Source organism: Uranotaenia lowii, chromosome 3 (assembly GCF_029784155.1).
Source record: "Uranotaenia lowii strain MFRU-FL chromosome 3, ASM2978415v1, whole genome shotgun sequence".
NCBI lineage: Eukaryota > Metazoa > Arthropoda > Insecta > Diptera > Culicidae > Uranotaenia > Uranotaenia lowii.
Genome location: NC_073693.1, coordinates 54647882 through 54675295, shown reverse-complemented (window position 1 = coordinate 54675295; position 27414 = coordinate 54647882). Strand labels below are relative to the sequence as shown.

General features: G+C 41.8%; 4 protein-coding genes across 5 annotated transcripts in view; 2 read left to right on the top strand and 2 right to left on the bottom strand.

The window, feature by feature from the left end:
* Positions 1–9718, top strand: part of LOC129751690 (G protein alpha i subunit) — an 89786-nt gene extending 80068 nt beyond the window's left edge. Inside the window, exon 6 of the mRNA XM_055747353.1 lies at positions 4377–9718. Coding sequence (XP_055603328.1) covers positions 4377–4567 — 191 coding nt within the window. The 3' untranslated portion in view covers positions 4568–9718. The remainder of the gene's footprint in view (positions 1–4376) is intronic.
* Positions 9719–10171: 453 nt separating this feature from the next.
* Positions 10172–18625, top strand: LOC129751020 (uncharacterized). Its single transcript, XM_055746265.1, has 3 exons — positions 10172–10262; positions 10321–10974; positions 17194–18625. The coding sequence occupies exons 1-3, from the start codon at positions 10196–10198 to the stop codon at positions 18414–18416; spliced, it is 1944 nt and encodes a 647-aa protein (XP_055602240.1). The 5' UTR covers positions 10172–10195; the 3' UTR covers positions 18417–18625.
* On the bottom strand, positions 18421–27332 carry LOC129751019 (mediator of RNA polymerase II transcription subunit 24). Of its 2 annotated transcripts, none has more exons than XM_055746263.1 (8): positions 27213–27332; positions 26959–27138; positions 26567–26653; positions 25307–26498; positions 24316–25247; positions 24135–24247; positions 18662–19147; positions 18421–18598 (listed from the first exon to the last, which is right to left on the bottom strand). In XM_055746263.1, exons 2-8 carry the CDS (start codon positions 27070–27072, stop codon positions 18499–18501), a joined length of 3024 nt encoding a protein of 1007 aa, XP_055602238.1. In that variant the 5' UTR covers positions 27073–27138; positions 27213–27332; the 3' UTR covers positions 18421–18498. The 2 variants fall into 2 exon arrangements, with proteins under 2 accessions (XP_055602238.1, XP_055602239.1); XM_055746264.1 differs by having other exon boundaries at positions 26959–27130; positions 27213–27307.
* Positions 22656–23281, bottom strand: LOC129751022 (60S ribosomal protein L11-like). The gene is given in 2 exon segments (XM_055746266.1): positions 22656–22891; positions 22894–23281. Coding segments are annotated over 2 exon segments (552 nt in total). The 5' UTR covers positions 23236–23281; the 3' UTR covers positions 22656–22681.
* Positions 27333–27414: the final 82 nt, after the last annotated feature.

Here is a 27414-nt window from a genome sequence, read left to right as displayed (position 1 = left end):
ATATAGCTCAGCCTGAAAGACTGTACAATATTTTCCTAGAGGTGGAGCATGTTCTATGTTCAACTCGTGACAGTAAATTCCTACACCTGCACGGCCGTTTGATAATGAACCGTCAGTATAGAATACAATATGAGAGGACATTTGGTCCTCTACGAAACCTGATAACCATTCTTGAGGAGAAGGAAATATGACTTTTAACCCCATGTAGGGAAAACTATTCGAGAGTGTTAAATCGTTTGGCGCTAAATTAAACTCGTTTAATCTAACTTATTCAGGCCACACATTTGTATGACTCGATGATCTTTCGATATTTCCTGACAGCCAGAGACCAACTGCCTGTAGACGAAAAGCACATGAGAAGGCTTCCTGTTTTAGGAACAAGTGTGGATGTTTGATAGAAAACAGAGCTTCTAGTGCTGCAGTAGGAGTCGTAGTGAACGATCCGGACATACCTAAGAGACACATTCTTTGAAGGTGATTAAGTTTTGTCCAAACTGTTGCAACTTCTCCTTACTGCCACCACACTAGACACCCATAGACCAGAATTGGTCTTACTATTGTGGAGTAAATCCAGTGAATATTGTTGCTGATTTTATACATTGTTACTAATTTCATACATTGGAAGAGGCGAATTTGCAAACTAAGAGACGCTCAATTAAAAGGTAATGCCCATCAAAACATAAACGGAATGAGATTTCATTTTGCACATATTATCAGCACAACAAAGATAAGGCCACTTACATGTCTCTGGATGCTGTTCCTTGATGTGGGCAGGTTGCCCTGTTCCGCTTCTCATAGGTCATCATGCAGACATTTGGGATGCAAGGCGTGTGAAGCCCTTGTGTTGGTGGCCGAGATCTTCCTACTGCACCATTTGCACCTTCCCACGTCTTCACCTTTCTGGAACTACTTCCTCGGCACACTGCCCAATGGGCGACCAACAGGTTTTCGGCAATCACACCACCGGGTGCTGTTTCCTTCGACTCGACACGTGAGTATGCCGCACAAGTCCATATAGGCTTCCCGAGCCCGCCTTTCCAAACCCTGATGGATTTGTATCATCAGCTGGTTCGCTGGCTTCTGCCGCAACTTCCGCTCCAACCACTTTCTGTTCGAAGAGGTTCGCTGATTTGCCTAACGAGATGTTTCCCGCGTGCTCGGACTCTGATGAGCTTCCGGATTCTGATCGTACCCGATGACGGCCTGGAGGGGCCCCGTACCGATGAACTTGAACTTTCTCCTGACACACGACTTGACCTCGTTTATCTTTGTTATCCACCCGAGGATACCAACCAGGTGTTCAGGAACCGGACCTCTGAAGCCTTGTGGCGTTTTGTTGCTGAAGACGAATGCCTTTCTAGGCGGTGATCCGTAGCTAGGCTCGATTACAGGCACCGAGGCTACCAACAGCAGCAGCTTTGGGAGAACTGCGCCAAGCAAAAAAACAACCCTGAGGACGAAGCGGGGTTTGTTACCTCTCTATGCTCTGCTTTTTATTTGTTCTTACCCAATATTGGGGCTGTTTCTTTCTTTCCACGGTCATGTTCTTCCCTCGCCAAATCTGCGCTGTGGTGAATTGGGGCTGACACCGGGAAGGTGTTCGCTTTTTTTTGTTCTGGTTTTGCGGAAGCGAACGACTCGACCGGGATGCCTTCTCTCGGAACTTTTTATTCCTGGCTACCAACAGAGACGTTCGATAGCACCGGATCGCAATCCAACGGATTAATCAGAATTTGGCAAAGGTTTGCTAGCTTTCTATCCGGTAAAATTGATTCCTTCGGATGGTGGTTCCGATGATCCGGTCTGCCTTAAGATTGGCCAGGAACGCCTCGTCGAGCCAGCTAGTCACGCATTTCAAAACGCAAGTCACTTCCACGTCAAAAGATTTGCGCGTTATTTTTCTTTTTTTTTTTTCGTTCGCCTTACACTGGAGCAAATCGGGTTTTCAATTTTGCTTGACGTCTGAGTTGACCGAGGGGTGCAACAATTTAAAGTCCACACTGAGTGGATTATGTGATTCTATTTTTTGGCCTTGACATGAACAAATGTGTGCTGATATATGCTTACTATAATAACTGAACTGTTACAATATGTTTGGGTTTGAGTCCCCAGTTTTTCCCGATTGCACGTCGGCATTGTCCGAAGGCCATGCATGCTTTTTTGATTCTGAATTCGATGTGATCTGACCAGTTTAATTTGGAGTCAAGGATGACACCCAAATATTTAACTTAATCAGACACGGTGATTCGAGTGCTTTTAATAGAAATGAACTTAGACTAATAGGACGAAAGCTTTTGGCTTCATCGTATGATGACCGTGCCCCTTTAGGGATGAATTTCACGGCTATCTGCCGCCAAAGTTTAGGTTCAGTGTCGGACAAATAGAATAGGACCACAGCTCAATCCAAAACAGAAAGTGACAAAACTTTGAGGAAAAAATTTCCATTTAAGTGCATCAAACCATTTACAAATTGTAAATTCCATTCTGCGAAGAAATTAAAATCATCCGTAGTTAAAACAATTGTCCTTTTTTTGAAAATGCGTTTTAAGCATACTAACTGACTAAAATAACGCGACATAAAATAGGACCGCTTTAAAATTCATGGTAAAAAAAAATTGAAAAAAAGGAAATTCATACCATGGTCTATTTGCAGGGTTAGTACGTGGTGGTATAACCCTTATTACGCATCACTTCTCGCCCCGAGTGGGCAAAGGACCCAACTCTTTCCGTCCGAGCCGATGAGGTTCACTTTGGTCTCATCCGACCACAGCATATTTCTCCATAGTTTCTCCTTTTCCGGACCGACCCAATCGAAGTGGTCCTTCGCATACTTAAGCCGCGCCTCCAAGTGCTTCAGCGTCAGCATCGGCACCTTCCGGGGACGTTTGTCGGTGCTGTGAAGCGCGTTGAAAACGAAAGTTTTCGACCTTCCTAAGTAGTCGGCAATCTCGCGTTGGCTTTTGCCAGCCTTGTACAGATTCCGGATGATCGCTCGCTAGACCTCCGTGCAGTGCTGTGCAGAGTAGGAGGAAGGAAATCTTTATTTTTTGTTTTTTTTTTCATGATTTACATGATTAATTTTATGGGAAATACTTACTAGGACTCGAAAATGAACAAACAACGCCGAAAACAACACCTTTTCTTCAAATCTAGAGCGCTGAAAATGCCGGAACAGCCGAACCGATGAGGGTCTTATTTTATGACGCGACTTTTTTCACCCTCTGACAGCTTTATGGTCGAGTAGAACAAACGGGTTGCTTTGATTGCAACAAACGTGTAGTGAACCTTCATATAAGAGAAGCGACATCTGATCCCTCTTAAAATAAAATATGTGGCAACATCGCCGAAATATTGGACAAAAAAATCCCCAGCACTGTTTTCTGGCTCAATGTTCAAGCTCTAAAGTGAACGCTCCTTCAATCCAACAAAACAACATTGAACTCGATGCCCGAAGGATCGCGATAAACGGTATGAATGACTTGAATTTCGTTAATAATCAGTTAGTTTTCTAACTAGAAACACGATTCACCAAAGCATTGACAAAAATTGCACCTAATCATAAATTCATATGGCCAGCTAAAAAATTATCTGTTTGAACTATAACAACAATCGCAATACCTTCCTTGGTTGATTTTTCAATAAGAAAGGTAAATGCTCTGCGACAAAATGCTCGGATCGATTGGAATCGATTTTGACAGTTCTTTTGCTCGATTGGAATTTTGTGTTTCAGATGTCACTTCTCTTATATACAGGTTCACTACAAACGTGCAGTATACAAAGTTGGCATACTACAATAAAGGCAGAAACACAATACAGCGTCGGTCGTCGCGTCACGTCAGCGGTCAACGCTGTCGATAAGTACTAAAACGCGGACGCGACGCACCCGACGATTTTTGCATCACAATTCAGCGTCAAGAGACATCTTAGATGTCTGAGATGCAAAAATCGTCGGGTGCGTCGCGTCCGCGTTTTAGTACTTATCGACAGCGTTGACCGCTGCCGCTGACGTGACGCGACGACCGACGCTGTATTGTGTTTCTGCCTTAAGTGCTTGCCGCTAGGTGTCGCATATTATAATATTTGAATAATTAGAGCGGTCCTATTCTATTGTCCGACACTGTGTCAAGTGCCAAAAACGCCTAGAACGGTTTAAAATGTATAGCAAAGTAGCATAGAAAAATTTTAATGGCCTTAAATTAAGCTAGAGCCACAAACAAATTACTGTGAATTCGGCTTACTCGAAATGTATTAATGTACTAAAATATGCTCAAGGATAAAAAGATTGCGAAAACCGTTCAAAATCTCAAGATTAAAAATATTTGAAAAATAAGATTGAAATTTAGACACCAGCATATATATTTCTCGTTACATTCCAGGTTCCAACACGTACGAAGAGGCCTCCAGCTACATCCGGATGAAGTTCGAGAATCTGAACAAGCGAAAAGATCAGAAGGAGATCTACACCCACCTAACGTGCGCCACCGACACCAGCAACATCCAGTTTGTGTTCGACGCCGTATCGGACGTCATCATCAAAAACAACCTCAAGGACTGCGGTCTATTCTAAACAGATAAAGAAGATCGGAGGAAAGTTTCAGAGCGGAAGGCTGCAACAAACAACTACAACAAGAATCGAAACCGAAGTTCAATCACGCACACAGAATACCGGGCAACTCAAAACCAAATTTCCCAAATCATGAAAACATCATTTAGTATGCATAATAATAATGTATCCTGTTAAAGGAAGTGTGTGGTCACGTAAAAAGTCCAAGTCACATACAATTGCAAGGTGTCTGTTTTTCTCAGTGTTGTGAATGCGCCTGCCAGGTAGGCAACCTACCAAACAGCTTCCGCCAAAAAACGATTTAATGCAAGCGAAGTAAAAAAAACTTGGACGAGCTAGCAAACTACATAGCTGCTGCAAGAAGAAGAGAGTATTGTAAATCCGTGAGGTTTTTGCTATTGTTGTTGTTAAATTGCGATCGAGCTTTCAACGTAAATGAAATCAGTAGGAGCTAGTTGACTATAAGAAGCGAACTAAAAAAAATGGATAAAACTGTTAATGAGAGTTATGCTCTAAACAGTGAGAAAACAACGAGATTGTGTCGTCTGCCAAAATAAGAAAACTACTACTTCCGAGTCGCGCACTAACTTCCTATAATCCTAAAAACAGGCACAAATCATAACTGAAAACTTCAAATCCAACGGACAAGTTTCGAACGCACAGTGGCGTGTTCTGAAAAGTTAGAGCTTGAGCTTGAGCTTGAGCTTGGATAAACCGTACATTTCAGTAGTTGCTACTCCGTGATTGACAAGAACCATCAAAATTGCACATAGATCCAAATAAATGGGGCTTGGGATTAGCTTACCATTTTCTGTGTGCACGTTTCGAAGGTTCCTTATCTTATATGGTCAATAACGGCGCCGGCCACGTCCTTACGGTTCATCGGGGAAAGGGAAGGATTGTTAGTTCGACTTCCGTTGCTACTAGAGACCGAATACACCTCTAAATCTCCACGGTCGTCACAGGAAGGGTGGTTTGTTAGTGAGTAAGGTAAATAAGATCTGGATTCCCTTTGGGAAGGGATGTGATCAAAGCAAAGTTAAAAATCGTCGCGTCGCACACTATCGAGTACATCGCGTTTTTATACGTCCTAAATAACTTAGTACTTAGCACCGGCGTAACTCACCGAATTTTACCGCGCGCTTAAGACGAAAAGAGCAAAGCGTCCTAACGTGGCACTTTTATACACGTGCAATGCACTTGGCAACGATGCAACTCACCGAATTTTATCACGCGTTTAAAGTTTAAAACGAGAAGAGCAAGAACGATCTAGCGAGCAAAAAACGAACACCGAACCAACCGATCACGTCAATTATCCCCACACAAACACACACAACGAACCGACCCTACTGACGAAAAAATGATCCATTACCGAACACTGCACAAGCCTTTGATTAGACCGGAGACTTAAAAAAAAATGAAAACGCAAATTAACTCTTGCAAAAACTCAGAATAAAAGCTTTACAAAGCTACCATTTGTTTGTAACACGAAAACTAACATTACATTGATTTTTCTTTTTCTGAATTTACAAAATCTTTAGATTTAGAAATTTTTACGATTTTTCATATTCATCGATGAACGTCAAAAGAAACACGAAACTAGTTTTAATCTAAACTTTCAATGAACACCCCAACAAAAGCTCTGATATTTTCGAAATATCTGTGTAGTATAGAAAAAAAAAATCACTACATTGATATTCAGAACTAAAGCGATTTAGTGTTATTCATTTCCGTAATAGGAGGTAAAAAGTACCTGTCAAATTTAAAATTCACTGTTTAAAAAATTTAGGTAACATAAATGCTTCGAAAATCCGAAATTGGGAAAATGGCGACAATAAAACAAAAAACTCTTTTTTTTGCTGTAGTGATATTGAAAATTTGCCGACCAAACTCACTATCCTATTCGCCCCGCCCCCCTCCCCCCAACACACACACACACACACACACACACACACACACACACACACACACACACACACACACACACACACACACACAACCTCTACATTATCGTCTAAATAAAAACAAAACCACTTAGCTGAAATCCACGGTGCCGTTTTCCAATCTGTCACCAGCATTTACACCGTACAAAAATCCTATTGGAAAAGCTCCTGTCATCATTCTGACCCCATATCACGTGCAATGTTGCATTCAACTATTAGAACACAACGCTCTTCAAGTAACGCCAGTTACACCCGTTACAAACTTTATGAGCTTTTTCTCACAAGCCCTTGAACAAAAGCCTGTATAACCGGTTCTTCTTTTCGACGCCATTTACAATATGCACTTTTCTTCCGGCACAACACAAACATTTATAGCGCAGAAAAACCACCGAATCACAAAATTCAATTAGAAATTGCACTTTCCCCATCGACAACCAATCACCGTGCGACCGGACAACTACTTTAAAAGATTTAACTGTACGTATTTCACCAGAAATAAGTAAAATTGCGGAACCGACTCGAGATAAACGATGTATGCTTGGCAATGTTGCCAGCTTCTTCAGTGGCGTGTTCTGAAAAGTTAGGGAAAAAAACTAACCCACAAACACACATACATACATACATACATGAACAAAACACGCTTATAAATATTACATATTAGTTATTTTTTTGAAATAACGATTCTTTTTTATACGTATAAAAACTTGAGAGAGCATTGTTGTGTGCGCGCAAGTGTAGTTTGGGCGTAATTTTTTTTAACTTTTACAAAGAAATAATCAGAAAAAAGCCAGGCTTCTATCTTAGCCACCGAAAGTTTTTAGAAAACAAAACGCATCAGGAAATTCAAAGAAATTGATGTCTATTATGGTTAAACACTAATCCAAATCTGGTGGTAAAATCAACAGCAGAAAAATTCGAAAACACAGTGAGTAGTTATATTTTTATATCCAGTAAGCAGAAGCAGAAAATATACCTATATATGAATGGAATTTACTGTACGTTGTTCAATTAAAACGAAGAGAAACACTAAGTAATATAAAAGCTGTATTCGCCTTGTTGTTAAGAAATGCTATTGAATATTATAGAAAAACTAGAAAACGAAACAGTTGAAAACATTAACAAACTAGCATTTGCAAGTTACTGACGAGTCCTCCAGAGACTTGAAGGCATCGTAAAAAGTGAGACAGATTGGATATCACGAGGGACTCCTCAATATAGAAGAGGACATTGAAAAACATCATATTTATATCTTATTATTGTTAGATATAACTGAAACGGAGAAGAGGCGAGATGTGTTTGTAAAAATATTAACGAATTTAATCGACGGTAGAACAGCGCAAAAGTATAAGTAAGTGAAGGAAGAATGCAGGAACCATCATAACGCCATAAGACTCTGGTAATTTTGTAGGCGAGCAAAAATGCTTAGTTTAAATTTTGTTTGTTTGAAGGTTTGTCTTTTGTTAGATTTCCTTTTTTCAAATTCAAAGACTGTTCGAAATTATTTTAAAACAGTTTGAGGGTTCTTGGAAAATATTTTTGATTTGATACTTTCAATTTTTTTTATTTAAGCTTTTAGTGTTAAAAGATGTGTAAATTCGGAATTATTTGTAATTTCTCGATCATTGGTTTTCGATTTGATTTCTTTGCTTGACTTTGTATTCAAAATATTGATTATTTTCCAATAATTATCAGGTTTCATCAATTTTACAAAGACGGATAAATCTTCAAACCAGCAAAAAAAGTTCTACTTGTGTGTGATTAGTTAAACTAGATTAACTCCTTGTGCTATTTATTTCCTCGTTTAGTTTAGGTATTCAAAAATATGTTTATAATTTAAACGCACTTATTGCTTCAAGCATTTTTTGTATATCAGTAACGCCCATTCCAACTAAAAAACGATTTGTAAGAACAAACTGACTCGAACCAACTCCCAAAAATGGCTCTTTTCTTTTCATTTTTTTACCCAAAAGTAAGTTTACCAGTAGCAAAGCATATCATGCGACCCTTCGAAAGCATCAATTGAATTACATACCTACCATTGTTAGGAAAATCTTTCGAACAAACAAAATCCATAGAAAGAAAAATTGGAAACATTTCTAAGACTGATGAACTCCTCACCAATTTGAGAGTCGCACTCAAAGTTTACAGGCATAGTAAAACAAAAAAAAACTACCTACCAATGAAACGCGGAAGTCTTTCTCCAAAAAATGAAACAGAATTGATTGTTTTCTTTTAGTTTTCGATCATTTTTTTAACAGCTAATATATCAAAACTGGTTGAACAAGACTTGAATGCAACGATAAGAATTTTGTCAATAAGAAAAAACTAAACTAAAATAATAACTTCCTGAGATAGAAAGAAAAAAAACCTAAACACTTTTGAAACAGATGAGACCTAAAACTAAACCTAGCAGAGCGGAAGAAAAAGAAAAAGCTTAAGCAAAGCAAAACGTACAGATCAGTGTTACTAAGTAAATTGTAAGTTGCCGAAAATTTAAAAAAAAAACAAACATACCTACAAATGTTGAAATTTATCACCTCTAGGCTAAAACAGAACAAAACAAAAATGTATAATTAACAGATAACAAGTTGATTTGAATGTCATAACGCTAACCTGATGAAAGTAAGAGCAAGAAATATTACGAAAAAACTATTTTAAAAGCAGGTAAACTCAATCATTTACTATTATGTATTAATTTTGTATATTGAATTTGAATAGAAGAAGTACTGCGAACAAAACGTGTGTAACCTAAAGACCTGTTTCGACACCTACCTAATTACATTACTATTTTACAAAGTTAGACGAAACTCCAACACAAATTGAAGTGAGAGAATCCACAACTGCAGAGCTCCTACCATTACTTTTTTCACAACTCATTTTTTTTTTTTAAACATACTTATCAATAAGTTTTCTAGAAACAAAATGTATCATTTCTCATCTGCTCTAGTAATCATAAACCTCCAACATACATTATTGCAGTTGTATTTTTGTCTCATCATTTTTATTGTTTTCTGGAAAATCAAATTATTAATGCGCGTGTGCGTGCGCGCGCCTAATAATTTATGTCCTCGGCTCGTCGGTGGAATCGGTGATTTTTGCCGAAAGTTAAGAAAAATTAAACCTGCGTGGAGTGAAAGAGGACAGGCAGGCAGGCAGATCATGGTTTTGATAAGATATACATATATTTAAAATATAAACATTTCTTATTTGATATCGGTCGTTGTTGATTTGTTTCGTTCCTTCGAAAACCCCCTAATTTTTAGCCAAAATTCACCTAACAGATCGCAATCCAGGGAGCATTTTTAACAACAAACATCGTATAAGCTTCGAAAACCCATCTGAATAAAAATTTCTTTCTCGAAACGCATGGACAGTAGAATCCCGCTGAGCCGAGGTAGCCGGTGGAAGGTCCACGTGAAATCACGTGGTCAACACTTGTTTTTTTTTTCAATTACGAAGTCCGAAAGTGTAGCTGCGACTAGACAGATATGTAAGAACGCATTCATTGTTTTTTAGTTTGTCCCAAACAATATCGCATGCACTGTCGACCCTAATCTATTGACAAATTTACAATTTTTGATTGGTTGATTAAGATTAGAATAGCCAATATCTCGACCCGACTGATGGTCTGGACGGGCGATGATGATTTAGCAGTTGATGAAAACTGGTTAACCCAGTCGGGGAAGAAATGCGTCTTCGGATGTACCGTTGCTCGAACCTTTACTTCTACGTTGCCTTTGGGCTGATACTATCAGGTGCGTAACGATAATGAAAGTTTTGGAGTTTGAACATTAATTATGGTCGTGGTTTCAGCTAAATGGATTTTCGCCCAAAACATGCTCACCAATCGGTTGATAATGAACGGGTTCATCTTTCCGTCAACCGTTACGGTGGCCGTGGGAGAAATTGTGCATCTGAAGATTCTCGTTACCATGAATGAAAACGATCGCTGTTTCTATAGGATGCCCGGGTCTGCCGATGATATCGATGTCCACGATGCGGGGAATACCTTCAGGATCTCTCGAGCAACTAATCAGACGCGATCTCGCCTGCAGCAGACTGAGGAGCAGCAATCAGGAGTGCCGCGAAACGGGAACGATAACGAATGTGGTATCAACATTCACAACGTCAACCGTGATGATGCGGGATTCTGGCGTCTCACTTTAATACGTGAATCCACCCTGATTCGGGGAGTGTCCATGGTGAACGTGATCGATGTTCCAACCATTCCGGACACCAGTGATCGTGATTCGATAACCGAGCTGGATGAGATCACTCCCGAGGGTACCGATTATTGTTACATGCTGCGAGACTCCGGAAGCCAGAACCGTGACGTGCCGATGTACGAGACGTGTATGCTGCAGGCGTCGGGTTTGGATCCTACCGGAAATGGACACTGGAACGTGATAGCCGGGGTCCAGGGACACATGCGGGAAATAAATTTCGCCATCAATATAGAACAGAAGGGTGAGTTGAAGCAATTCGATAAGATAAGGATGTTTACGCTGCATTCGGGGTCATTGTAAACGTTGCAGTTTTTTAGATGTATTCATTCAATCCGCAGTTTAAAGATTACTTCAATAAGAGTACACGATAAAAAATCTTAGAAACGAAGTATCCAAATATCAGCTCCATTTTCGATACTGTATCGTCAAACTCGATAGTTTTACCCAACTTTTAACATAATTTTTGTATTACCAAGAGCGTTTGGTAATTCGCTTATTTTGTAAAAATTTACCGAATGCTTCCACTTCTTACGGTTACCTTTGAAGCTTGGTATATTGATTGGAGGGTCCTACGCCGTTTGGCCTAAAGTCATTTGGCATAAAGCCGTTTGGCATAACGTCGTTTGTCATAAAAGTCGTTTGGCATAAAGTCGTTTGGCATAATGGCCGTTTGGCATAATGGACGTTTGGCATAATGGTCATTCGGCATAATGTCCGTTTGGCATAATGGCCGTTTGGCATAAAAATATAAAAAATTATAAGGTAACATAAAATGTTGCTAAACATTAAAATACATAAGTTTTTTTCAATTTACCGATTTTCTAGGTTTAATCAAATCCCTAGGAAGGCCCCGTGTTTCTAGGTTTACCCAAAGCTAGGGACAATCCCCTAGCCCGGTCCGCAACGCGAAGCGTAAGGACCATACTTCATTTTAGTTCGAACACGAAGCGTGAGGAGGCTTCCTCGAAATTTTGATCCATCATTTTAGGACGGCCACGTCTTTCTAGGTTTATTCAAAGCCCTAGGAAGGCCCCGTGTTTCTAGGTTTACCTAAAGCTAGGGGGACAATCCCCTAGCCCGGTCCGCAACGCGAAGCGTAAGGACCATATTTTATTTTAGTTCGAACGCGAAGCGTGAGTAGGCTTCCTCGAAATTTTTATCCATCATTTTATGCCAAACGGCCATTATGCCAAACGGCCATTATGCCAAATGACCATTATGCCAAACGACCATTATGCCAAACGGCCATTATGCCAAACGACTTTATGCCAAACGACTTTTATGCCAAACGGCGTTATGCCAAACGGCTTTATGCCAAATGACTTTATGCCAATCGGTATACAATCGATTGGAGGCAATCTACGTTCAGCTGTTGGTCCCGGGATGTACACCAAGGAATACAATCTGTCGCATTTCGTTGAGCAAAACAGTTGACTCGTTGGTTCGATAAACTGTAAATAGCTGCTTGGTTGGACAGAAGCACCAAGTTTCGATCGCATACTTGAACCCTAGACTGGAATTGCTCTTGCTTATGTCGGAAGAATTATCCAATCCTGTGTAAATCGCCTTGGTGTACTAACTATCATAAATCTTGAAGTATGGGGTTCCGCAGAGTCTTGGAAGATTGAAGTTGATTTGCGAATGTTAAAAAAAACATAAGAGCTAATGACATTGGAGTATCTCGATTGCTGTGATTAGTTTCACCTAAGATCGGCCTACTCCAACACTCCTCCTCGATCGGTTGATTCTAATCCAGCGTCGATCCCCAACTTCTTGAGTCGTGTAGCCGAAAGGGGTTTCGTCAATAGATCGGCTACCATGTCTTCAGTCGGTCAATAGACGACGTCGATCTCCTTGTTCTGCTTGAGGTCTCGAACGAAATTATATTTTGTGGCGATGTGCTTCGTCCGATTATTCAACTTTTCAGCATCCAGCATATTAAGTGGTATAAATAAGAAAATAGCAATTGCTTCGATAGTTTTTACTTAGCTCGAACTTTAGAATGGCAAAATTTGAGAGCATTTGCTCAACTAGATGAGAAAAAGCAGAGTAGAACATTTACTTTCAACCAGCTCCGGATTAAAAATATGCATGCCATTCGAAGTATCTGACGCACAAATCTGCTCGAAAATAGCAAAAGCAATTACTAGAGCTTTATTCATATCAGCCATTGAGACAACTCTGGTTGTCCTCATTGATTGTAACGTCTTCATTCTCATCCATATCGGCCAACAAACGGGTCAGCCAGATTGCTTCCTGTGACGCCTCTGATAATGCGATGAATTCGGCCTCCACTGGTGATAAGGAAACGCACGTTTGCTTCTTGCAGCTCCAGCTTATGGTACCTCCGCAAAACTTGAAGACTTGGCCACTGTTGTCTTCAATGTTCTCCGCCCAATCTGAGTAAGCATATCCTATCAGTCCGGACCTATCTCCAGCTCTGCTCAATCGAAGACGATAGTGGCTGGTTCCCTTCAGGCAGCGGATTACCCTTCGGACCTCGTTCCAATCTACTTGCGTGGGGCAGCTGGTATGGCGACTCAGAATGGACACCGATGCTGATATGTCCGAACGGGTGTTGACTGAAAGGTAGAGAAGTTGACCAATTACCTTTTGGTACGATTGATTATCAGACAACGGCGCCTTTTTCCGTTCCTTCTTGATACATCCCGGATCCAACGGAATTTTGGAGTCCTTGGCATCCGCCATACCCGAATGATACTTTCGAATGATTTGATCGATGTACTGCTGCTGGTTCACGAAGAAATCGCCTTTTTCGTCTCGCTGAACCTCAATTCCTCAATCAAAGTTTCGCAAAGCTAAATTTACTCGCTAGCTACTACCAAGTCGGCAACGTACGTAACAGGCTTTTCCGTCCTTCACCTTCCGATAGAGACATGCATCCGCTTTGCAACGCTGGAAACCCTGCTTGCAAAGCGCGGAATGCAGCTTGGAATTCCATGCCCTGGCAGTTTGTTTCAGACCGTAGAGGCTCTTCCTTAGACTGCACACCTTGTGTTCTACTCCTTCTGCTATGAAACCAGATGGTTGCCGCATGTATATCTCCTCCTTAAGATCGCCGTGGAGAAATGCGGTCTTGATATCGTACTGCTCGACCACCATTTTCCTCTTAGCGGCAACGACCAACTACGTGCGAAAGGTAGTGTGGCGCACCACCGGTGCGAATACTTCGTCGTAGTCGCATCCAAACTTCTGTGTGAACCCTTGGGCTACTAGGCCGGCTTTGTAGCGAATGATGGTTCCTCGTTCGTTCTGTATGTCCACTTGCAGCCAACGACCTTTCGACTTTTCGGCGGATCGTCCAATTCCCAGTTTCCGTTTTTCATCAGCGCGTCGTACTCTTCCTGCATTGCAGCCGACCAACGATCGCCGTCATCACTGCCAAGGGCCTCTCGGGGGGTTTGTTTGACCGTTTGGATTTATTGGCTCGTTTGGAATTGCGACACTTCACCACCAGTCCCTGCTTGGACTCGGATGCCGGAGCGTTACCACCAGTTGGCTTGTGGCGACCAGATCTGCTTGACTCGTGCGATGAAGCTGAAATATCACGAGCAGGTATACTACCTTTGGAACCAATCAAATAGTCAAGCAACTTGCCTGGAACTGCGCGCTCCTGTCCGCTGCGCCTCAACACCTGTGACACAGGTGGATTTGGAGTAGAGTGCGGGGGTAGCGCAGTGGGAATAGTCACGTCAAGTAAAGGATGTAGTTGTCGGTTCTTCATCTGATTCGTCATCGGTAAGGATATCTTCCATCGATTTGGGACCCTCGAATTGCGGAACGTTTCGTGCAGGATGCTGAACCACCGGTTCCTCAAAGTCCAGCTGTATGTACACCGGCTGAGGATGTTGAACCCTGATGACACCCGATGCTGATTGCGAATTTGATCTTCCATCATCCAGAAACGTAACATCCCGGACCTTTATCATAGAGCGTGTCTTGATGTTGTACACTCTATACGCCTTGAAGTCTTCCTCATAGCCAAGAACAAGGACGCACTCTTCAGCTTTGGCGTCCCATTTGCGTCGTTTTTGTTTCGGAACGTGACCCATTACCGTAATTCCGAAAATTCTCAGATGCGATAAATCCGGCTTTCTTCCTGACCAGATTTCCTCAGGCGTCTTGGTGTGACCCTTGGTTGGTGACCGATTCAACAGGTAAACGGACCCAGAAGCGCTTCGGCTGACCAGCTTCAAAGAGTAAACACCGGGCCCGTTCTACGATAGACCTGTTGACTCGCTCCGCTAAGCCATTTTGCTCCGGGGTGTAATCGGTGGTTGTTTGGTGTTTGATGCCAAGTCGTTTAAAAAACTTTGGAAACCTCGATTTGTGTACCCCTTCCCATTGTCCGTTCGAATGGTCTTGATCTTGCAACCCTGTTGTCTTTCGGCCATACTGTGGAAGGACTGGAACGCTTTTAGCACTTCGGACACGGACTTCGTCGCCAAAAAATAGACGAAGATCTTCCTGGATTTATCGTCCACAAACGTGATGTATAGTACCGATTCTTCCCAATCGAAGGTTCCTCCATCGGCCCGCAAACGTCTGAATGGACCACCTTGACAACCTCCTTCGCTCGTAAACCGTCTTTGCTGAAAGGTAAACGGGTTTGTTTTCCAAGGGGACAAATCTTACAGGCATCACCATCGTCATCTTGAAATTAGACTCCGGATACCAGGCCATTTCGGAGTTGCTTCAGACTTCTTATGTTTAGGTGACCTATTCTGCTGTGCCAAATCGATTGAGTTCCACCGGACGAGCAAGTTGTGTTCGAAGATGACCTTGTTCCCGTTCTCGACAATTTGGCTAACAGAAAGTAAGAACGGGACATTTCGAACGTTGATTTCACCTGGGTTGAGTTGTGACTTCAGCTTCGCCTCTCCGATGGACACAACATCCACCGCTTCTTGATTGGCAGTAACCACTGTACCACTGCCTCGGCGCCGATTCTCGAGCAGATTTTCGTCGTTGGTTAAATAGGATGTGGCCCCTGAGTCGAAGTACCACTCACCACCGTCGACAGCACCGTGCAAAACGCGTTGTTCTTTCTGACTCCTTTCCGGTTCCTCTTCGGACAATTCCTGGCAATGTGTCCGACCTTCAAACACGCATGGCATCTCGGACCCTTCGGCTCTTCGTTGTGGGACTTCGATTCATGATGACTTTTCGGTTGGGTTTGAGAATTGTGTTGGACCTTCCAGTAGTTCTTGGTAACGAGTGCAGAACCGCCGGATCCTCGAATTCTTGCAGCAGCTTGGTTCTGATGAGATCGCCGGACGATACTCGGTGGGAAAGCCAGCAAGCAGCAATACTCCAACCCATTCGTCGCTAACGTCGAATCCGATGCCTCTCAGTTGGTGGGACGTTGACATGATTCGATTAACGTACTCGGACATCGATCCACAGTTCTCGAGCTTCGTGTTGATTAAGTTTCTGAGCAAACCAACCTTGCGTTCCGTGCCGAAGTCTTCAAACGCTCTCTCCAGATTTGACCAGACCTCCTCCAATTCCAGGTATGTGCGCATGGCAAACTTCCAACTAGACCAGTTTTCGCGCCCTGTTAGCTTTTGGATTCCTGGTAGACTTGAGATTGAAATTCGTTTTTGGAGACTGTCCTTTTGGTATAGTTTTCGACGTCATTGTTTTATTTGTAACGAAAACTTACGTTTTTTTGCCACAGCTGCAAATGCCCCGTCAATTCACAAATTTTCGTACAAACTTGTCGTCAAAAACAAAATTAAGCGCCCTATTACATGAGACGAGTCGAGTAACTCGACTCGACTCCAGTCACTGTCGAGTCGAGCGAAATCTCGTATTACGGTAGTCCAGTGAAACAGCTGAGTCACGAACCTTCAAGCAGTCGACTCAGTCGAGCTACTCGACTGAAATTCGACTCGACTCGACTTCTGTAATACCAAAATAGCTCACTCGAGTAAAATAACTCGTGACTTGTCTTATGTAATAGGGCCCTAAATTTGGCTGGAACTTCCCTCGGGCCGTTGCCAAGTAAAATTTTTGACCTAGGATTTGCTCGAAGTCAGCTTTGACATAGATTTAATCGTCCATCAGAAGACACCCGTCGAACTTGCTCAGCACCTGGTCGTATAGCTTCCGAGCACGGATTTTGGTCGCACTATTCTGTTTTATGGTCCGATTTGGCTGTTAGCTAGCTTGATACGACTTGATTTCTTCCTGGAATCCAATTATGTTCACAGTACTGTGTGTTAGGGCGCGAAACACCCTACAAACGTTTCTTACAAACGATCATTGCTTCAAACTTTAAGTTCCAAAACCTTTAAATCGTTTAAGCCTAATTCTCTAGAATGTCTCTAGAATAACCTTTAATTTTTCGAATGTTACTTCGATCCCAAAAGATAGCTACTCTAAATATTTCAATAAAATTTCGGCCATGCTTTTTTGAAATTGTGTTTCTTTCCAGACGAACAAATTCTGACCTCGGTGAACCATGGGCCGGACTACCAGGTGCTGATGTGCAACCTGCGCTACTCCCAGCTAAGGATGAAATTTTGCCGTTTTCTCCGGCTGGCTGACAATCTGGGCTTCAACATGCTGGAAGGGGTAGGCTGGGATCGATACCGCTACTATGGGGATGGTTTTGGTACCGGCAATTGTGGGCTGGAAATCGAAGAACCGGACACGGTCGATAGAGGCCTGTGGAAGTGTGTGATTGGATATGGCGACGAGTCAATTATGAAGGTTTCGGGGGCTATTCTGGACAGTAGCGAGACGGATCAGGAACTGGCGATTATCGAAGCGGGTGATGTGAATGCTTTGAAAGGGACGGAAATGACCTTACGGTGTAATGCTAACAAACCGTTGGATTACTGCTGGTTTAGAGATCCGGAAGGGATGATCTACTCAGTGTCGGAACATTTGGAACAGGATGACGACCTAAAATATTGGTACAGTGGAGTGGCCTTGTCGATGGGGGATTGTGGCATGAGGGTGAGAGTGATTTCTGAAGAGGTAGCAGGGCAATGGAGTTGTCACGTGGGAAGTTCGGCACACTCGGCTCTGGAGGTTTCCCGCACAATACAAGTAAGGGTTAGCGAGTCCCAAATCATTGGTTCCACGGACAGGGTCGAAACAAGCTTAGACACAGCGTTGTCTATCGAATGCAGTTCGATTCCTGCCAATACGCCGTTGCAGTATTGCCGCTTTGTTTCTCCTTCTGGTGATGCTTTCAGTTTGAACGAAGGGATTACCTCGGACAACGCTATCTTGGGTAATTATTACTCCAATCCAGCGCATGATCCGAAGAAAGGGTTTTGTTCAGTTATAATTAGGAATGTGCGTACCGCAGACATTGGTCTTTGGATTTGTGCTGGTAAAATTGCTGGTCACACTATGGAACATTATTCGGTGATAGAAGTGGCGCTTCCGCAGATTTCAACAGAACTAACTACAGCTTCGATCATCGGCATGGCCATTGGAGGTGCTGCCTTACTCTTGATTGGTTTAAGTTTGGGATATTACAATTTCAGGCGTCGAATGAAAAATGAAGTGTCCGCGGTCAATAGAGAAATCGAAATGTCAGAGAGAGCTGCCGAGCATTCCAGATACAGTATCGCAAGTAGAACAAGTGACTCTAGTCACGATAGTCGAAACAGTGATATTCAACTACGAGCGACAGCCAACTAGATAATTCTGGTTTCGACGACAAATATAAGTTTATTAAATACTCATTGAGCCAAAAAATTGAAAACATAAGTAAAGAGGTTACTTACAGTGTAATACTATCTTTTCGCATTTGTATGTTACGAAATAGGCATAAGTCAGACATCGCAAACTGCCTACCAGAGGCTGTATTCAGATCATATAATCTGGAAAAGAAAAAGGATTATTTAAATAAAAATATATTTAAAAAAAAACAGTTGTTAACTTACTTCAAAAGAAATCCCACCGTCATATCATCCGATGCAATAATCTTCATCATGCTTTGAACCAGCCCATTCGGGATCAGCTTCAGCACCGGTTTGATGCGTTCCCGACCCACCTCGACGAGCAGCGATATGAACTGGAAAATGAAGAACATCTTCGGTGACAGTTCGTCGGAAACGATGTACTGCGAGAAAGTTTTGAACAAAGCCTGCAGGCAGCTCTGCAGCGGCTCCTTCAGGGTGCTCGGTGCATCCCGATAGGCGAGGGCCTGTTCCAGCATGAACTCGCTGGAGCTGGAATCGCACGAATCCGAACCCATCTTGCGCATCTTGGGCGTCGGGCAGAGCGCATCCATGTCCACATCGCCTTCGCTGGCCGCGGTGCGGGAACGTTTCTTGCTCGGTGCCATCGGTGCCTCCATCGTCGCGATGATACAGTACACGCACAGCTTGGCCAGCACCCGCGAAAATGGGTCCACGATTTCGGAAATTCTGAAATGAATGTCATAAGTAAATCATAGGTAGGTTTTTACGGAAAAAAGCTGATTTCAAAGATGAACCAGTTTAAAAACAAGGATTTTAAGCACGATGTCTAGCGTGTAACTTCTGTTTTCAACAGATTACAAATGTTTATGTTCTTTTATGTTATGTTAAGTTTTGCTCCTCCCTTCTGAATTCAAATGTGTGTAGGTTAGAGTGCCCCAAATGACAAGACATTTGAAAAAGTTATGCACTGCAGGATTAAATTGATCCTAGGCCTAGTACAAGGTCTCATGTCAAATTTGAGCCAGATCGAATCACGGGAAGGGGTCGCTCAACCAGCCTAAAGTTTGTATGGGATTTTGAAACATTTTGTTCGAGAGTAACATGAAAATCCAGTTTTTCATGAATAACTTTTATTCCCTTCAGCCGATTTCTTTTGAAAACGGTTTTTCTTAAAACCTATACTATGACAAATATTTCATTCCAAGACTGCATTTCGACTCGAGTTAAGATAAAACAGTTATAAGACTTCAAAAATGGGGTAACTTTTTACAGGGTGATCTTCACCACTATTAATGAGAGACACTGCTTCGAGCATATTGACTCAGCATTAACAGTGATGAATATCACCCTGATAAAATTTACCCCTTTTTTAAGTCTTATAACTTTTTTATCAAAATTCAAATTGAAATGCAGTCTTCTAATGAAATATTTGTCATAGTTTAGGTTTTAAGAAAAACCGTTTTCAAAAGAAATCGACCGAAGCGGACTAAGGTTATTCATGAAAAACCGGGTTTTCATGTTTCTCTCAAACAAAATGTCTCAAAATCTCATACAAATTTCAGGCTCGTTGAGCGACCCCTTCCCGTAATCCGATTTGGCCCAAATTTGGCATGAGATCTTGTACTAGGACTAGGATCAATTTTGGCCTGCAGCGCATAACATTTCACATGTTTTGAATTTCCCATACAAATTTGGGGCAGTCTATTGTACATCAACTTTTACGTATTTTCAATTAATCCTTTTTTTTAAGTTGTCCCTGTTGATGGGACCGCTAAGGCCAGTGTTGGCCCAACTTACGTAATTAATCCTTTTAGCAAGTTATTTACTTGATGATGTCATGATTTCATACCTAAGAAATCCTAATTTGCATTCCATTATACACTTTTAGGACTCTTAGATAACATGCTGGACTTACTAGCCTACCGTTCGGCTTTAATATAAATACCAACAGCTTCCAGAGAAAAATGATGGAAGCAATCATCATTCTCTGGAAGCTGTTGAGACTTATATTGAACCCGAACGGGAGTCTTATAAGTTCGGTTATAAGTGGTTTTCCCCCTGTATTTATCTACAACACATTGTTGTCCAAACTTTAGGTTCAGACGGTATTCTCTATGTTACGGCGAAGGCCGCCATCAGATGACCCATCTGCATACCGGCCGATTTGTCGTCTGGATACAGAGTACTGGAAAAGTGATCTATAAGCGGATGCAGAAATAGGAGTCCGCTTCTAGATCGTGTAGGGTGAAGGCAGACTTTCCGATAAACTGTTGGTTTTTGGAAAGGTCATAGAACGGTGGACGCTATCCACAACTTTCAGTGTCCATCCGAATCATCCGAATGGCGAAACATCCTACGAGTGAGATCAAAAGGCCTATGCGCCTTGATAGGTAAGAAATCCCAAGTCCAACAAGTTCAACGTATCCGGTAGCTATTCTTATCGGAGGATAAACGACTCCAGATCGTAACACGTCTCGGCGAATGAAGCAGAACTCGAGTCGTTGAGATGGTCAACATGAGTCATAACGAGGAGAGGTCGGAGCCTGATTCGTTTGACCTTAAGTCGTTGAGAAGAAAGCCCAGACAACCATTTGGTGGGTATTTCGAATTTGCAACGCAAATATACGTGCAAATATACGTGTAAACATATCGTATATAATGTAGCAAAACCAGTATATACATATAATTTTGGAGGCCATATAGGTGCATTTGCAAACATATTCTTGATTTGGATTGTATTAAATTACGATTTGCACGACTTATCATGCGTCATTTACGACTACCCTGATTCTTTTTGGAATATACTATGACAATTTACATCATCATATAGAAGATTGAGGTTGTAACATACGACATTTTTCGTAACAATATGGAAAGTTTGACGACTTATTTGGTCGTCTTTTGCGACTTGAGTGCAGGGCTCTCATTTTCCGTCAGTTGAATAAAAATAAGATTATTATTTTTTTTTGTACTTTAAACCAATTGGTTTGTTCATCTTCAAAAATAATAAAAATAAAATTATTTCAAAGAAATGCGTTTTTTGCTGTCAAATTCAAGTTTATATCGTACAAATTTATTATTTGCCTGATTGCTGATTTTTTTCAACGTTCATGAAGTTATTGTTAGTACCTGGACTTGATCCCCTGACCATACGATCTGCAGCTCATGATGGTTCCTCGACGCTATCTGGAATATATAATTTCAAGGGGATTTGCTTCAAAGGCATTAAACCAAAAGCAAATCGTATATTTTTATAACTTAAATCTTTTAAATCGTCGAACACGTCATCGATGATCTAAAAATAGACCAATATTTTGAAGTCTCCTTTAATACGATCCAAATCATCGATGTCCCATTATCATAAACGATTTTGTTGAACTTTTTTGTATTCTTTTACGATTGCCTGCAAATACGTTTAACGAAAATCAGACATGCGAATTAATTTGCAAAGGTTTACGATTGCATGCACATTATTACGAATCAATGCAGTTATATACGTTTTTTATTTCGAATTATTTTATGCATAGCACGACAAAATCTCTCAGTCACGGCTGATCACCGTATATCGGTCGTTTCACTGATTTTTTGCGAATTGTCGTACACAAAGGTCGAGTTCATATGTACATAAATACGAGTCTCTCTTTTTGTCGTAATTAAATCATGCAATGCTTTTAAATACGATAAAGAATATGCATGGACCGCACATTGTAGGTGCAGATATACGAAAATGAGTATAAATAACATTCTATACGATGTAATCTGTAAGAGAAAATACGACTTCTGGTTGTCTGGGAGGTCATAAATGAGTGTGTGTTGAATGAGAATTTTTTTCGTGTGTTTTTCCCTAGAGCGCACTAGCACTAGATCACTAATATGACCTATCAATTCGAAGTAAAGATTCAACTTTGCTCTAAATGGGAACAAGTTTTGAGGTAGTTTTAGGGCGTAGTGAATATGCATATGAACGTGCGTGGTAAATCAGTGGTAAATCACCCTTAGTATCACCTGTAGATGTAAGGAAAGTTGAGCTTACGGACTTCAAATTGGTCGTCATCAACCTTGCGCCATCTTGGGCTTCAGTCAAGTAAAGACGCAAATTGACTTTAACAGTTCGGTTTAAATCAGACCGAAGAATCGACGGACTGCGTTCTCGCAACTGTATTTGGACACAAACTCCATCACTTAGTCTTTTCTGAATCATTGCTTCCAGATACTTCTAAGCTTATTACAGAGATGGTAAAAACGGTTATGGAAAGCATTTTACTTAGCTTTGCTATTAAGAATGATACCATCATACTTCTGCTGGAACCATTTCATGGCGTCTTCCTTCGTGAGACGATGGATGAAACCAATCTTACCAGTCTTGCGTCGTCTCTGGGCAACGTTATAGCCTGGTCGTCCCAAAACGACGTAGAAATCCAATCCGTAGATTCCGATCGACGGATCGTACTTGATACCCAGATCAATATGTGTTCCTGAATACCGAAGCCGAAGTTGCCCGTCTGGGATAAGTTGTCCCGACGCAGTTCGTACTCCCGCACCTTCAATCCCCGCTCGAGAATTTCCTCAGCCTTGGCACCGCCGACCATGCAGTGAACCGCAATCTTTTCGTTCCGCCGAATGCCGAACGAACGCACAGTATAACGGGCTTTGGAGTACATCGGAGTTTGACCGGTGAGCTGTTCCAGCACCTTGGCGGCTCGAGTCAACCTGTCACCAGATTCGCCGATACAAATATTCAAACACAACTTGCGGATCCGGAGATCACGCATAATGTTTTTGGACTTATCCTTACCGGCGGTTTTGGTGACCATATTGGAAATTTACGCGGTTCGGTTTAAAATGTGTTCACCAAACAACATAAGATTCTTATGTATTTCGAACGCTAATATGTTTTCCCTTCCAACTTCTGCTCTTTTAGACCAATAATCAAGCGATCGAGTCACTATCACTTTGCTTTTAGTATTTTTTTTTAGAGAAACCTAATATTTTTTAACACAAATCCGACTATGCCGCATAAAATTGCTTCGGGTATGTTTCTATACCAACAGATTATTATATCGGTTTCCGTTTCGATCGGGTAGATCCTTGATAAATATCGGGAAACTAACAGAAGCTGGGGTCTTTTTAACTGTACTGTAGGAGTATAGACGGTCTCACCAAGGTATTTAAGAGAATCTAGGTGGGGTCTCATCATAAACCCATGCATGGGTCTTCAAGAATCCGTGCGTGAGAGATGTGTTGGAATCAGGAGAGGAGTGTTTAGATTTTCAATTGATTTCCTAAATAGGTGTGGCATTTGTCTATTTTTATTTCACTCGTTGAGTGAGGTATTTAATTTTTATAAATCGAATATCCGAATATTACTTCTCAAATTTTAGATGAATAGAGTAGAAGCAGAAAATGTGGAAGATGATATAAATAGATGATTAAAGAATTTTTTTTAGAAACTTCTAGCCGTACATGATAATTGATCAGAATCGATAGGCCGATATTATGTTGATATGTACCTACAATCACCTATGGATGAATTGAAGCACAGGTTTTGTACTCGAAGCTGACAAGAAGATACAATGCATCACTGGCTCGTGTCAAGTTTTTTGTTGCGAATGCCAGTTCAGTGTTAACTGTTTTGGGAAATCCCACGACCCAATTTTTGTTTCTCACATTATATAATCAAGTAGCGTGGAGGTTAAAATAAACTTCAACTTACTGCAATTTGTTGAGCAACATCATCGGAACCAGCTGGGAAAGCAGAGAAATGGTGCAACGCTCGATATCCAGGTGCATTATTGCAAACACAATATCCATGGTTTTGTTCATTTCCTGCAATAAATAGTTCAATCATTATTCCTCTAAACTATAAATCAATCATGTTTAAAATTTGTTCTCACCCTGATATATTTACAGTGGAAAATTTCCTGAACCAATTTGTCAACCAGCCAAAATGGACCACAAGATTGGACCAAATTGTCCAACACCAAGGTAGCCTCGATCGGCAGCCAACCCCTATCCAGAACGCTTTTCCAAACTTCCTCGAACTGTTCCTCCAGCGGTGCCTGGGAGACCAAACTCTGTGACTGAAGCATGGCTCGCATTTTGGGACTACCACCCGAAGGTAGCCGTTGGAAGTCCTGCTGCATCCGACGAACTATTTGAACCGTCAATCCAAATCGTTCCTTAAAATTGTCCTGCTGCATCATTTCGTCCGTCCCGGTTGCCGTCAGGAACTGCTGAACCATGTTCATCGGTTTTTGCAGCTCGTCCTGCCGAACGATTTGCATGTAAGCACAGAGCCAAGAGGCAGCGCAAATGGAAAACGAACAAAAGCGGGATTTTAAACTGTCCAAAAACTTTTTAATCTCAACGGTCGACAAGGTTTCGTTTTCCCAGGCAAGTAGAACCTGGTGCAGCAGTCCGGGAATGTTGGCACAAATCTCTTGCCACTTTAACGAACTGGCCTTTAATCCCTCAGGCGAGTTCAAGCTTACAATCAACTCTTCTACTTTGGCCGGGTCGCACGCCTTGACCATGGCCATGGCTGATTTGGACTTGTTCCGTTCTACCATCGATTCGCGGATCCACTTTTCAAAAAATGAATCGCTACCGGACTCAGACAGACCCACAACATCGGGTCCGTACGTTTGCACGATAAACGACAGCATCAGGAAGGAAACGTCGAAAAGGGTAGCCCGGGTTAGGGCCGGTTTGCCCATTTCTCCCGGGACCTGTTTCGAGTTTTCGTTGCATTTGATCAATCCGGACACGAAAGTTTTCAATTTCCCCTCGACGGTGGCGACCGATAGAATCAACTCGAAACTGTTGCCTGGAGAGGAAAAATAATTTAAAGAATCGTAATCGATTGTTTATAAGATTTTATCTTACCAGACAGAACTTGGCAAAGCATTCCGAGTAGAGCTTCCTGTACTTTACTGTAATCGGCACTCAAGGTCTTCAGGATACCGACCAGCGGTGGCTCAGCGCGGAAGACAAACTTGACAATCGAAGGTTGATTTGGGTTAAGGTCCAACAACTGCAGCCCGGCAGTAATCATTTCCCGTTTGGTGGCCAACACCTCCATGTACTGCTCGTTGATGAGATGGTGCTTCAGCATCTCGGTCAGCAAACATTGGATCGTATTACAGGCGCACTTAGCATCCATGAAATCCAGTATGGGTGAGTCTTGTAACAGCAACTCGAACGCTTCGACGATTTCCGGTGAATAATCTAGCTTGTCTTCGAAGTCGTTTGGATTCAGGACCCGGGATTGGATGTGAATCTGGCGCAGAATGTGCGGTACCTTGATGAAGGTAAATGCACAGATGAACGATTCACGAGGCGTTCCGTTGACATTGTTAAGAGAAACTAAACAGGCGCGAATAATTTCACAATACAATCTGGACAGTGGGTAACGTTTGAGACGTTGGATCGATAAAAACTCGCTTACGAAAGTTTGCGTATCGCAATTCGGGTTCAGCAAGATGTCAATCGCAATCAAAGGTTGCATACAGTATGTAATGGGTTCGACGCCTTTTCCATCAAACTCTTTCATCTCCAAACTATCGCTATCTATAAGCGCTAGCTTTCTCAGATAGTCATTAATGGTGACATTTTTCTGACCAATAGTGGGCGCAACAAACCCGGAAGCAACGGTCAAATTATTGATCCTATCGCTTTTCTTCGTCAGCATCGCAAACATTTCTGGATCTTCGAACTTTCCAACGTAGACCACTCCCAGAAGGTACTGACTTTGGACAACTTTCTCCAGCACGTTACCCATCTTTTCGAGCACATCATGCTGATCTCCGTTTAGCGAGCGCTGCTCGTTAAACGTTTCAATAGCGTGCTCGTAGATTTGAACTAGCCAATAGACCAACGAAAGCATAGCCCTAGTGAGGGAACCTTCTTCCTGTTTGCTCCGACAGGTTACCCCTTCGATGATCTGCTCCAAGAATTCCAGCAGAGCAATTACGCAATGGTCCATATCATAGTGATCATACTTCGCAATCCGACTGAGTACCGCACCGTGCGAAATGAGATGGGTGCAGAGAGAATGTTTCAGATAGGACAGGAAAAGCTGTAAGAGACATGTGATTTGAGTATATTTTATCCTTTTAAAATAACTTAGGATGGTAGAATACTTACGGCATTTGCTCCGGAACCAACAATAGCCTGTTGGAAAATGCAATCCGCCAGGTTGTACACATCTCCACTAACTCCTCTAGTTAAAATCTGCGGAATAAAAGTGATAAATGTAACAATCGTAATGAACAAAACATTGTTTTCTCAAATTCTAGACGAGTGGTTTTTATCGACTGTTATATAAAAAATAAAGTGTTTAAACTCTATCTATGGGTTATTATCCCGAAAGCTGCGCAATTTTAATATAGTCTTCGGTATAAAATTCTACCAGTAATTGACCTGACCTGACCCACCAAGTCTGATATTGCTTGAAGTGCATGGGTCCAGGTAGTAAATGCAACCATTCTATATTTTCCCGTCTCAAATTAACGCCACAACAAAACCAAAAAGCTCACCGTTTTGACGTTGATTCCCCACTGGCAATCGGTCCAGCGCTCCTTCCAGGCACGCATCAGCATCAGTTTCAGCAGTGTCGTTTTGCTGGTACTTTTCTGATTATCGATAATCATCGCTCAAGCTCGGCAGACGACTTTTTCCTCTCGAATGCACTAGTAGCCAAGTAGGTACCTAAAATACTGTGAAAGATGTTTCAAAATTGATATTAAAATACAATCAATCATATTGAGTAGATTGCATTGAATAAGTTTACCTTAAGTGGAAGGATTACTTTTTTGAGTTTCACTGATTTTTTCGATAATTATTATAGGAATTTTCAGCAAAGCCAACACACAAACTGAAGACGCGGCCTCCACAGAAAGCAAAACAAATTCACCGTTGTTTTGAAAACATTGACAACTTTTGTTTGAAGCAGTGTTGCTAAAGATTTTTCTCACTACCTCTGCACGCTAAAT